The following is a 13,853-nucleotide window of genomic DNA, read 5'->3' as shown; positions in this document are numbered from 1 at the left end:
TAATCAACAGTGACTATTTAGTTGTTAATAATGAAACCCCAGCTTGAGGACTTAAATATGGCTTAAACTTTGATCATTAATGATCATGCAGTGGAAAATACAGGTTGTCCTCATATTACGGATGAGTTCCGTTTCTAGACTATGACGTACGTCGAGTTTTAGTCACTGTACACAGAATACACGAATGCCATACAAAATACAGTAATCACATTATTAAATAAGTCTTTATCCTTAAATGATGGCTGTGACAGTCGAACGGTTTTCATGATGTTATGTTTGTATGTTATGATATTGATTTTCACTTCCATAGCGATGGCTTTCCTTTTCTTTGGCGCACTGCCACTTAGGAGACATAAAAGCATCAAAAGTTAACAAGCAATGTTAAGAGAAAAAAAATTAACAAGAGGTTAATTGCAAACAATACTGCAAGCAAACAATAACACAGACAACTAAATTACTTCCTTTACTTGTCACTGACCCGGGTCACGGTTTCATGGTCGTTAAAAAAAAAAAAAACATACAATGTGGTCCCTTACACATTCAACATTCCCCAAAAGGTAAAAACAAGCGATTCCTAACAAAACTTCACTGAAATAAAAAAAAAAAACAAACAGCATCTGAGACATCACGATAGCCACAGTTGGCCGGTCAGTTGCAAACAGCCACGTTTCCTACATCTTTTTTCCATGACTTCAACCCTGAACTTGTCCTCTTTGAGCGTGCTAACAAAACTGCCAACGTCGTATGTGAAATACATCATATCTAGAGCCAGCGGAACACTGAAACACACATTGGACATGTAGTATGTGAACACTGAGTGGTAACATAAATAACTGCACTGATTGTGACAACAATGGCATGACAACAACACTGTCAAAATGCATGGTGTAGTAAAAAAAAACAACAAAAAAACACTACAAATCAATGTGATATACACTCAAACCATGAATAAAGTAGAAAATATATAATTAGACTTTCATTTCATAAGTACAAAATAAGATTTAAGATATCCGTGAAGTAATTTGAGTGTTTGTATTTCCAGAGCGATGGTTTGATATGAATTGTTTCCACGAGAGGCCGATGCAGTCGCTTGATGATGAGAATTTAGTAGGATTTCAAACAAAATATGTACAGTCATTAGTAGCAAGTCTTCCTAATAACGGCTACCAAAAACTATAGCTTTGTGCCGTGCATGGATTTCAGGGATGTCCAGGACAGCAGTTATTGGGTTATTAATCATATTTGTTGTGTTCTCAGGGCATTGACTTGATTGCAGCTGGACTGGTAAGGTTGTCTTAGAACACGTTGCGCCTCTCATCCGAGCGGGCTTCATCAAGTTGATGCTCAATGACTGGATAGGACAGCTCTAAAGTATTTATGCTCTAAACCAGGGGTGTCCAAACTTTTCCCGGCAAGGACCATATACAGTAAAAGCAAAGTATACGGGGGGCCACTTTGATATTTTGCATTACATAAAGCAGCCCATGTAGATATGCTAAGAAGTGATAAAGTACATATTTAAAGAAACATCGCAGGTTGTGTTAAAGGTGACAAAGTGTAGTATTACTATGAACTTTTTTCTCCACTGCTCGTTTTTCCATTTTTGCTGCTGTCTCGTAACATTGTGACTTTGTTCCAATAATATTTGGACTTTGTTTTTGTATTATTTTTCCCCCAACTTTGATTTTCCAAAAATTGCAACTTCACTCATTTTTTTAGTACAAGTTTGTACTTCAAGAATAAATTTTCCCCTCATATTATGACCTTATGCACATAAAACAACCTTCTTCTCTTAATAGTATGACTTTATTCTAATATTTCATAAAATTACAGCTGTTTTTCCACATTTTTTGTTTGTTTTTCTTTTTAGCAGAGGGCTGATAAAAAAAAAAAAAAAATTAACCACGGGCTGTACTTTGGACAACCCAGCTCGAAAATGAGACCAGGGGTGTCCAAAGTGTGGCCCGAGACCCATTTGCAACCCGCAGCTGTTTTTTTTTTTTTATTGGCCACATTCTAAAAATATAATTTAACTAGAAAACTAAAAATGGGAATATTATGAGAAACAAACAAACAAAAATAATAAAGTTGTCATTTTTGGAAAATAAGTTTGTGGAAAAAGTTATAATCCTATGGGAATAAAGTCATAATATTAAAAAAAAAAAGCAAATTGACAAAAATTATTCAAGAAGTTGAAATATTTGGAAGATGTTTTTTAAAAACCCAGCAAAAAAGTGTAAAAATGAGACCGAAGTCCATTGTAAAAATCTGCTTTTCACCTATATCACAAAGCTGGGGTGCAGTTATTTCTTGAAATATATATATATATATATATATATATATATATATATATATATATATATATATATATATATATATATATATATATATATATATATATATATATATATATATATATATATATATATATATAACTTCTCAGCATATCTACATGTTGCTTTAGAAAATATCAACCTGGCCCCCGCATCCTTTCATTTTTCCCTTGTTCGTGGAAAAAGTCTGGACACCCCGTGCAGTAGACAGACTCGTGAACTTGGGTTCACGCATGTTCACCATCACTACTGTTACATGTGCATGGAATACAAGGTGATTCCAACCAAATGATGGTCATTGGCTGGCAGAGGCCCCACTCCATTGTAACATAACGACTGTCGTTTTGCACCACAAACGAGTGAAACTATTCTTCAGAAATACTTTGGATTCTGCACCATCTCCTCAGACAAGAGCCGTCCTATCTAATCAAACAAGCGCCGTCCTATCTAGTCATTGTGCATGAACTGATGAAGCCGGCTCTAATGACAGGCGAAACGTCAGTCCAGTTGCGATCGATCGAGTGCCCTGAGAATACGATGAGCTGGACGAGTAAGAATATTCACAAGCAATCGTTTTTTTCCTGCATGTGAAACGTGTTTGCACAGTCAACACAGTTACATTCCTCATTTGGAGAAAAATGAACATGAATGCCAAAGAAAACAAGCCCAAAAAAGTGGAAAAAAATGTACAGAATCACATTTTAGGCAAGAACATGCCTGTGTCTTCATACAGGTTGGTCGAGTTAAATTATATAGGGTCAGAAAAACAGACACAAATGTTGGTACCACAGTGTACAAATGCAGTGTAAAAATAAAAGCAGGATAATACAAATATCACTTCGGGTCCAGTGTTGTAATCCAGTGACAAAAATGTTATATCCAGTGGATGAAAAGGTTTAAAAAAACATGGCTGGTCAAGAAAATGAAGAGTCCAGTTGTTACTATCTCTTCTCGTCTTCCGTTTGATTCAAACACAACATTCAGTGCAGCCGATGTTCAGTGGAATGCATGACGTGACGTTAAACAACAGCAGCGCAAAAATGAACCACGTAGGCTGGAAGTCAGACCAATTAGGATTTCTTTTATGCAGAAAAATCTACAGAATCATGTGATCACTCGTCATCAGTCGTCGGTGCCAAAATGGATAGAACCGGTAATTAAAAACTAAGCTTTAAAAGCCAATTACTTACAGTCCTTGTCCAGTTTGTTAGTGTGAGTGTTGCTGACCCAGCTTGGTTACTATGGGTTTTAGAGCTCAGTGGTCAGGAGTCCTCTGGGGGTGGTTCCATCCTCCGAGGCTTCCTGCAGAGCCATAGTGCTGTAGGGGGAACACGGTAGCTGCAGTACAGTCATATGCAAACATCACCAAAACACTTCTCCCTGACCACTTTTACAATTTAAGATTTGCTGTGGGTGTGGTTTACATTGCACTTCAACCAATCAGATCACTGAGCCTGCCCACCACCTCTTGGACGTGTGACTTTCATAGATGGACTTCATTTGTGTTGCATTTTAGGGTGAATTAAAAATGTGAAAGTCATTAAATAAATGAAAAGCTGATGAATTTGAATTTGAATTAATTGAATGGGTTATCAGAATATATCTAACAATTGAATTAATGATTGAAAAGTGCTATGATTTTACATTCAAATGACTCCATTCATATTTGAAATATCCGCTGAATCGGCTTTTTACATAATACATTTTTTATTCAACTCTTCGATAACACCACTGCCGAAATGACTTTTTTCTGAAGTAAAAGATGAGACCGCAATAAATCATCTAACATTTTTCAAACTGTATGGCAGATCTCTGCTTTTCGTTGGGGTAATTGATACGTCCATAAATATGTCTCTCCTTTTCCACCAAGCGTGATGCTGCTCCTGCTAGCGCGATGCTGACAATGTCTTCCAATTTCAGATCAACATTTACAATAAAAGTGACTGTTGTAATTATTAGATGAGATTCAACTCAAGAACCCTCCCAGCCATCCAGGTTTGAGCCCAAAATATGCCTCACATACCACACATACTAAACACATGTACAATATAACATGTATAGGTGTTCACCACTAATGAGTGATAATGTAAGGTGATGGATGAACACATGGAATCAGGGTGTGGCCAGTAACAGCACACAACTATGGTGCCTTCAAGGACCACTGAACAACGTGTGAAATCTCAATGCTTTCCATATCCATATCATTGAAGCATAAAAACATAATCGTGTACAAAGTATGGACTTAAAATAACAGGAGTTTTACGTTAACAGGAGCACGTTCAATTTCTTTGTCAGCTGTATTAACGTGGAACTAATGTGTGACAAAAACACTAACTTCTAATCGAGCTCTCGATGATTTAAGGTGATGGGGTTAAGCAAAAAACAACAAATTATTCCGGGGAGGGACTTCCTCCTGTTGCCCACCAGGGGTCTCATTTATAAACGTGCACTTAGAATTCCCACAAAAAGTGTGCTTAAGGACAACAAAAAGAAAAATGCACACACCCAAATATAATAATGTTTAAAAATTCCGTGAGTGGCAACACTGATACACTATGGAAATTGATGGGAAACTACACAGGGGGGCAACATGAAGGCAATGGAAAAGAAGGGCAAAATAGGGGAGTTTTTAGGGAAAAACGGGAGGGTTGACCTCCAAAATGTGTGTATGGCAGCTCCAGAATTTGCGTGCAGGTACAAATTGAGGATAAGCGGTGTAGTTAAAAAATTTTTTTTTAGAAATCACAGTGTTGCCATAAAAAGTGGCTTACGCAACTTTCCTGCGCTGTTTTGTGCGTATGTGCCATTTATAAATGAGACTCCAGCGCTCTTGGCATGTTCTCACTCCGTCAACAGGGGGCTTTTATGCAGTCCCAGACTGCATAAAAACAAAGTGTACACACTCCTTTACCTGGCTGAGGTGGTGTTAAATGTGTGAGCGGAGTGAGGGAGGGCTGAGGTGACAGAGCCTCCCCCGTCTGCAGGGGGAAGAGTGGTGACCTTAGCAGGGGGATCAAGGTCAAGCAGGCCGTTAGTAAAGATGCCAGGAGGCTGCATTAGAAGGGGATGAGGGGAGAAATCAGGCGGTCAAGTCTCTAGTTCAAACAATACAAGAACACATTTTGGACAGACAGAAGCACATCCACAGACAGTCGGACAGGTGAGACGAATAAGGTCATGAAAATGACTGATAACTCACAGCAGATGTAGGAATGATCCAGCGAGGGGTGATGTGAGCTTTAGGTTGCTGCAGTGGTGGTAACTGCAAAGAGAACAAGAAACCTGCTGTCTTTTTTTCTTCTCTTTTTACACATGTAATAGACAGAACGCTACCTACAATAACAGTGCAAACACCACAGTGACATCTAACCGGTATGTCAACACAAATACTACTATTACTCCGACATTAATCTAAACGTAGCATCAGCAGGTTTTTACAAAACAAGTGCTTCAATAAGGGCTTATTGAAATATTATATTTTATTATTAGGGCTGTCAAAAATAGTGTGTTCACGGCGGTAACCAATTTATTTTATTAATTACGTTAAATTTTGCTGTATTTGTATCATTTTTGCTGTTTTTTTATTTTTTTTATTTTGTTTCTGCAGTGATGCAATGACAAATGAGCCACGGGCCTCAGATGGTCCCTGAGCCACACTTTGGGCACCCCCACACCACTACTTTTGTGGCTCTTGGTCACGGTTGGGCTTCATGAGCAAACCACAACACTTACTTGGCTTGCTGGGTCAGTGTAGTGGGCGAACGATGCAGGTTGAGGAGAGGGGGTCTGGTCAAAGCGACAAGTCAGCCCTTAATAAGCGGTGTCATCGCGGCTCAAAGATTTTTTTTGGAGGTGCACCTCTATGGAGTTATATTTGTGCCTTAACTTTAAGGTAGCAAAGGCAGATTTTGAGCCCTACACGCAGTAATTACTGTTGTGTGCGCAAGAGTCGGTGTACGAGGCGCGCTGGTGTACTAGTGTACCTCTGGCCGGGTTTTGGGGACTGGGCTCCTTGCTGGGGCTTGCGGGCTGCTGCCTGGATAGTGGCGAGGCGTACGGGCGTGTTCAGTGAACAGAATGTGTGCCTGTTGGTCGCACTCCGGGAGGTGAGGGCACTGATGTGATAATACATTTTTTCAAATCTTGTGATCAACTGGCAAAGTCCCAAAGATCGACTAGTAGCTCACAATCGACGGGTTGGCGACCTCTGAATTGACCTCTGAATCTCTAATGCAGTTAGTGTGCATATGCAGCTCGTGCACATTTATTCAACCTGATTCAATTGTCAAACAATCTATTTCAACTGGAAAAACGTCGCTTTCTGTGTCAAATTAGGTTATTCAATTAAAACGTGATGAATTCAGACCTCAAAGAAATGGTATGAGTACATTTTTTGGAGGTGCACACCGTGTTACATGGAAACTGAAACAGCTGAAATGCAACAGGGTGCGTACCTGGAGAGCAGCAAAGCCTGAAAGCGTAATCAAGTGTCAAAATGCGTGCTGTGTATGAACAATGCGTGCATGTTGGTCTGATGTTGCGGCGAGGACAGAGCAAATATTAGCAAGCAGCGCTGTTAACCAGCTGACAACGTTCAGAGCCAGGAAAAGTAAGCCCAAATTGTGACTCATTAATTACAAGGCCTCTTTTTAATCCCATCGCTATGTTTTGTACTTTTTATACACAAGTTTTACAAATTTAGCACACTTGTGATGAAACACTACAGACAAGATCTCATTGCTTTGCAAAAAAAAACAAACTTGGTGTCAAATGACAAAACTCGTACAGAGGTCAGAACAACCCATTTAAGAGCTCACGGAGCAGTCTGGATCATTGTACCTTTTTTCATAACAGAAATATTTGCAGAGAAATGATTTGTCCCCCGGATCTTCAAGGTTATACCCCCTCCAGAGTCTACACGGTGACCCACAGGTTGAACAAGATCCAGGAGATACAAGCTAAAAGTGAACTATTTCATAAAAAAAAAGTTAATTTGCACAGAGCAACTGCAAATCTACTGCACGCAATTACTGTAATGCATAGGTTTTTATATTTGATTGTTTCAAGTGCTCATATGACCGTCCAAAATAAACCACATTTAATCACATTTCCTATTATCTGTCTTATATATAACTACAGGATCTTTCTTCCAAGCCAACTCTCATCCTAAGACTTTTTTTTTTTATCATCCTAAGACTTCTTTCAGCAACCTTCCAACTCTTTTGTGGGAGGAATCAAAAAGAATTTCAACACAGGATATTAGTTTTTTTTCTCTCCTGTTATCCTTTTGTAATGCACAAACATGAGACCATGGATAAGGTCTCTCTTGAACTGTGATCGGAGATCCCTTGAGGTGGCCTAGTAAGGCCAGTGCGATGAAAGTATGATCCTACAATAGGATCAGAGTCCTGGATATGAGCTAAACAGAATATTACATCCACAACCACTCATACTACCTGCTGTCAGCACTTCTGCAGCATAGCAAGAAGGTTCAGCGTTCTGATATTTCTGTGTGTAGTTTGCGTGAAGTCTGTAAATTCAAATGTAAAACCGTCGCATACACAGACACTTACAACAGGGATTGGATCGCTGAAGTCAATCAAATTATCAGGCAGTGGCAGAGTTGTGTTTGGAACGTCAACCTCCTCGGCTTTAACCTGCAAATTGACATAAACCTTCTTTACCGCACCTTGCAAGCAACACAGAAACACACAAAACCTGTCCGTTCATACAGTACACGTCACATTCAACACAAAGCAGGGAACACTGCACACGCTGGATTTAATGAGTGAAAATTAGAATAACCAATCGTATGTACTTTCAATGGCAGGGTGAAAGCTAGAATAGCAATTACCTTTAGTGTCGTGCCTTCTACCGATTCCGAGGTCAACTTGAGTAGAGTTGGGGTTGAATCTTCAGCTAACCTCTCAGCACTAATGATCAGGAGAAATGGAACATGCAATAGGGGAAAAAAATGCATCCTTTAGGTAAGGTGTTTTTTGTTTTTTTTTAACTGGAATTTTTTTTTTTTTTTGGAGGAATTAACTACAGTAATCCCTCGCCACTTCGCTCTTCATATTTCGTGGCTTCACTCTATCACGGTTTTTCAAACATAAATGAATAAATCATGCTGTTTGGTGTGTAAGCGCGGCCTAATATTCGTCAGAAAATATGCATATTTAAGCATATTTTACACATCTTTTGCCCTAATTAAGCATTTTCAAGCATAAAAATGGCTAAATGAACTAAAATCCAAATATAAGGCAGTAGACGCATTCAAAGACATTGTGATATTTAGTATTCTATAGTACACTGGTCATTAGGTGTCAGTAAAGTTACATTGATGACACACTAGCCACTGCAGGAAGTACAGTCTAGAGGGCTCTAATAATGTTAAAACCCATATACTTGTATAGACTGTCGTAAACAAGTTTTCTATACTCTAACAATGAAAATATTCCGTTTATAAATAAGGACTCCTACTTCGCGGAAATTCACTTATCACGGTTGGGTCTAGAAGCAATTAACTGCAATAAACAAGGGATTACTGTACTGTGAAGATACACAACTACATATGTGACACATTCTCTGAACCTGCTGACTGAAAACCTGACAAGGGAGTCAAAATTGAAAGTTGCGGTGAATCACAACTTGCTCTGCACTACTCAATCACCACCACACCATAAAAAACACGTCCAAAGATAAGTAACATAACTATAGCCTAGCTTCTTGCTTTGCAGCCGGTGTGTGATGGAAGCCAAACCGAAGGCGTTCAAGCATCCCACGCTAATTGACGCATGTGATGGTGGCGTCCACGAAAGGTAACGAATGTTATTCGATTTGTAAATATCCTGTACTTCATCAATATTATCTGTGTAGCAGAAATTGTGGGCGTATTTTGCAAACAGCACATCAATAATGACCTCCGCTGCAAATCATTTTACAGGATGCAATTACAGCTCATATCAGAGCCACTTATTTAAACCACGATATTCCTGTCAGGTTTTTGTGTCCTTTTCTTTCCAATATACAGGATTAAATCATTAATTAATCAAAAAAAAAAAAAGACTTATCCAAGATACATTTTATCATCACAATACCTCAACAATAACGATTACATCCACAGAATTCGCATTTACCTACCACCTAAAACATACACAGAATAGAAGATCCTTGTCAATATCGCTGCAGGTTTGGAGAGCATGTCATATACTGCATATATTAGTATCGTAACATATTATTCCTGTTCAAATTGCATGTATATAATAATAAAATGCAACATTTTATCTCTTGGTCAGTGGTCTAAAACCTAAGAGTATGTTTCCAGCTGTGTTTTTTTTCCTCCAGACAAAAACAGAAAAAGGAAAAGCGTCTGAGCATTTTCTGCATGAGCGAGCGTGCAGACATATAAGCCTTGTGAATTGTCTGCTCAAGCGTATCCATGTCTGTCTGTAGTGTCACCCAACTATAAACTCTTGTTCAGAAAGGATGCCCTCAGTATCTAGGCAGAACTCTGGTCACGTGACTTCAACACATCCAACCGGACAAAAGTGTGCTTTCTGGCTGTATTCTTACCCAAAACACATATTCTACTCGGTTGTTTTAGAAGACAATCACAGTGAATCCCTCCTCTGCTGTCAAAAGATACACACTGACCTTGTGCCTGCTGATGAGACCAGTGAAGACGGCTTGAGCAGGTCCCATGTGTCTTGTATGTCAGGGCGACTACTAACAGACAAAGATGAGTTACTGCCTATTCGGCCAGTGAGCAACTTCAACCTGGCAAAAAGACCACACTCCAGTTAGCGCCAGCAGAGGAAATGGGAACAGACAGTCTATAAAACCTTAGACTTTCCTATCATTTTGCAGAGCCTTGGTTAGAAAGATAAAATGCTGTTATGCTAATAATCCTCATGCATATTCAAGTAGCTACTCAGAGAGCACTGTGATTGGCTGAGACAATGCATGCAAGCACGCTCCTATGAGAAAATACAGAGAGGTGAATTCTGGCCTTTCATACCTTGCTGATGTTTCCAGAACATTGCAGTTTTTGTCTCCAATCACTGTGGCATGATCCTCCAAAGTGCCCTACGAACACAGAGGTGTACTGATGATATGCATTGTAGTCACATGTCAACGTTCTACTTCATTGTGCATATGTTTTAATTGTTCCAACAGTAAATATTACAGTAATTAGTAAAAATGAATAATAATGGTGACATATAAACAGATGTATTTCTATTTCTCCACGTATGCCTGTACAGATTCTCTTTGCTATATTTCTTGGCCCGCTTTTTCTTTCTGTCCCTACTGCAGCGTGTTTTTTTTTCCTTCACCTTGACGGTGGCAGCCTCAGCTTGTGCTTTAAGGATGTTACTTTTCAGATCATCTGGGGTGCGCAGTGGTGTGACAACGGGGCTACTTCCTGCACTGTTCAGACCACATTTCTCTGTGAGCTTCACAATGTCCTCCTTTTTGGTGCCCAGTTACGAGGAGACAAAAAAAAAAAAAACAAAGTGAGATGAATATGATGAGTGATTCTGCACCAAGATTATGTACTTTTCTTGTTATCGCCTAAAGACAAAAGTAAAAGATCTACTTCAGTGAAGCCGCACCCACCTGATTATTCATGACCATGTTGATATTGATGTTATTCTTTGACACGGCAAGGCGTGGACTGCTCTCCAACTCCAACTTCTTGAGACGAGCTGCTGTTTCTTAATAGGAAACCCAACAATTAGTTTAAATGTTCTGCAATTCAATTGTCGTTCATATGCACCATAAAATATGCAGTATGTAACAGCGGTGTGCAGACAAGGCCAGCAAGGCCTTCATTTACAAACTTAAATTCTAGTACTTGTTCCATGAAACTGGATCAATTGATACTGTATCTAACAGTCTGTTATCTTCATTTCATAGCGTGCCTCTTGGCTGCACTGTTTCCAGTAGTGTACGGTATATGTTGGGATTTTTTTGTCCAATCAGATTTCAGCTACTACCTGTATGTATCGACATGGCAATGTACTCTGCCCAGGGCCTTCAGAATTGATAGTGCTGGCCCATGTCACTTAAAACACCATTAGCAATGGGGCTGTTTCTTTAACCAATCCAATTTCAGATTCGTCTCACAGAGCCAGCATCTTCCTGCCCTCTGATCGGTTGATGTCTGAAAGCCTATGCCTTACACTCAGTTTCTATCCATCCATCTGTTTTCTATGCTGCTTATCCTCATTAGGGTTGCAGGTATGCTGGAGCCTATCCTAGCTGACTTCGGGCGAGAGGCGGGGTACACCCTGGACTGGTCGCCAGCCAATCACAGGGCACATATAGACAAACAACCATTCACACTCACATTCATACCTATGGACAATTTAGAGTCGCCAATTAACCTAACATGCATATTTTTGGAATGTGGGATGTGGGAATGTGGGAGGTATCCCCCAGGACACCATCCGTAGTCTCATTAGGAGCATGCCCCGACGTTGTCAGGCATGCGTACAAGCACGTGGGGGCCAAACAAACTACTGAGAATCATTTTGAGTTGCTACAATGACATTTTAGCAAAATGGACCAGTGTGCTGCATCATTTTTTCACTTTCATTTTTGGGGTGTCTTTGATTTCCCCCCTCTATAGGGTGATCATTTTCATTTCTGTCAAATTATGTGGCATCATTTTGTTACTAATACATCACCCGATTATTGTCAGGAAAGATATTCAAGATCATTTTCCCCCCAGTTTAGATCTGATGTGTTTTTGAAGTGTTCCTCAAATTTTTTTGAGCAGTATATTTTATTTATAAGTCAGCCCGGGAAAGGGTGTGTTTGCCACTTCCACTGGAAGTCTTCCAGACCAGCGCTTACGAGTGAGTGTTGAGTCATGTATTTTATTTAGGGCTGTCAAAAATAGCGCGTTAACAAATGTATTTATTTAATTTAATTTAATTTTAATTAAATTTAATTAATTTAATTAATTATTAATAATTTCCTCATAAGTGAATAACATTGTATTCTTGGGATTAAAAGGAAACAAAAAACAAAACAAAAGTCAAGCAGCTTATGAGTGTGATCAGCGGTGTAATGTCTGTAAGTGACATCTTAATTTACTGACTTATTGATATCACCATTAACAGCACGTCTACTTTTCGGTATGAATTTTATTATTGAGATGTTTTGCAGGTAGCCTAAATAAACGTGGTTCAAAGAAAACTTTAGAAATGCTTTGTACTTTACAATTTAGTTGACAAAATGATCGTCATTTTAGTTGACCAAAGAAAATGTGAAATTTGGTAGACCATAACCAAATCAATTTAGACGACTAAAGTATGACTAAGACTATAATAAATTTTAGTCAAAAAACTACGATTAAAACTAAATGACAAACTGCTGTCCAAATGCGGTAGCAGCTCAGTCTGGAAGGACTGTGGACTGTTTTGGTGTGTGATGTCACGCATGCAACAAAAATATACTGCTATATTAAAATAGTATCATAAAAATGTGACTAACTAGTGTGTAATCACAATCACCGATTAGCAATGTGGAAAAACCTATGTTGAGAGATGAAGTTATTATATTGACTGACCAGTAAGGCTGAGTAAGTCGTCGCCAGTGGCACTGGGAGGGACGTACGGGACACTTGGTCCTGCCTCATCAACAGCCTGCACTTTGGAAGCCACAGAAGCTCTGAGGACATCATCAATGCACGTCTCAATCAGGTCAGCAGCCATGGGTAAACTAGAGACAAAAAATGAAGCGATGAGAGAAAGCCAACAGAGAAAGTACATCCGAACATCCATTTTTTACGCCGCTTATCCTCATTAGGCTCGAAAAAGCCACTAGAAAACGTCCAAGTTAGAAAACACAATTCGTGATTAAGCAGTTGTGTAACTTACCAAATGGCATCACAAAAAATACAGTATATTGACTCTGGCATTGGTAAACTACTTGTTAGTGTTTATTATTTCATGCATTATGCATGAAATAATAAGACAGTTTACTTGGGGAAAAAAAACAAAACACAGAAACATCAAATCTACAGTAAATTTTAGTCATATACTATATGGTAGCCATATTTAGAATAACAATGTTTATTTTCTCAAAATCATATTTTACATATATTCTTCTGAGAGATAGACACCTTTGGTCAAATTACAAGTACAATCCTTTAAAAAATACTTTCAATTCTTCATCAAGTAAGGTATGCACAAAGCTAATGTATTTCTTGGGGAATTTTTGTGAATTAATTAGGCTTGTTAGATTTTCTGCTAAACATCAGATAGGCCCATGACCGTAACTGACATTATAGCACAGGTATTTTGGGCTAGTTTATAAAAAAAATATGGTCAATTAATAAAGTAAATGAAACGTTTGGTCAACATTGGCATCACGTCACTGTAAAAACCTCAAAACTCAAAAGTGTAAATTAAAAAAAAACTCTAAATCATAATTTTTCACTTTCACAATGTGTTTAACACAATTACACAACAACCAAAATAATGTGTAATGCACTATACTAATGTTCAC

At 38.7% G+C, this 13,853-nt stretch overlaps 1 protein-coding gene across 3 annotated transcripts in view; it reads right to left on the bottom strand.

The window, feature by feature from the left end:
• Window positions 1-2,374: 2,374 nt before the first annotated feature.
• epb41l5 (erythrocyte membrane protein band 4.1 like 5) overlaps window positions 2,375-13,853 on the bottom strand; it is a 47,779-nt gene continuing 36,300 nt past the window's right edge. The window contains exons 17-26 of one of the 3 annotated variants that reach the window (XM_054787039.1): window positions 12,913-13,064; window positions 10,953-11,050; window positions 10,670-10,804; window positions 10,354-10,421; window positions 9,990-10,112; window positions 8,188-8,266; window positions 7,907-7,990; window positions 5,533-5,595; window positions 5,245-5,384; window positions 2,375-3,651 (exon numbers count right to left, since the gene is read on the bottom strand). In XM_054787039.1, coding sequence (XP_054643014.1) covers window positions 3,582-3,651; window positions 5,245-5,384; window positions 5,533-5,595; window positions 7,907-7,990; window positions 8,188-8,266; window positions 9,990-10,112; window positions 10,354-10,421; window positions 10,670-10,804; window positions 10,953-11,050; window positions 12,913-13,064 — 1,012 coding nt within the window. In that variant the 3' untranslated portion in view covers window positions 2,375-3,581. The remainder of the gene's footprint in view (window positions 3,652-5,244; window positions 5,385-5,532; window positions 5,596-7,906; window positions 7,991-8,187; window positions 8,267-9,989; window positions 10,113-10,353; window positions 10,422-10,669; window positions 10,805-10,952; window positions 11,051-12,912; window positions 13,065-13,853) is intronic. The other 2 variants (XM_054787041.1, XM_054787040.1) reach the window with 2 other exon arrangements.

This window comes from Dunckerocampus dactyliophorus, chromosome 9 (assembly GCF_027744805.1).
Source record: "Dunckerocampus dactyliophorus isolate RoL2022-P2 chromosome 9, RoL_Ddac_1.1, whole genome shotgun sequence".
NCBI classification, from domain to species: Eukaryota; Metazoa; Chordata; class Actinopteri; order Syngnathiformes; family Syngnathidae; genus Dunckerocampus; species Dunckerocampus dactyliophorus.
Note: the sequence above shows the minus strand (reverse complement) of the source record. Positions and strands in the feature narration are given on the sequence as shown.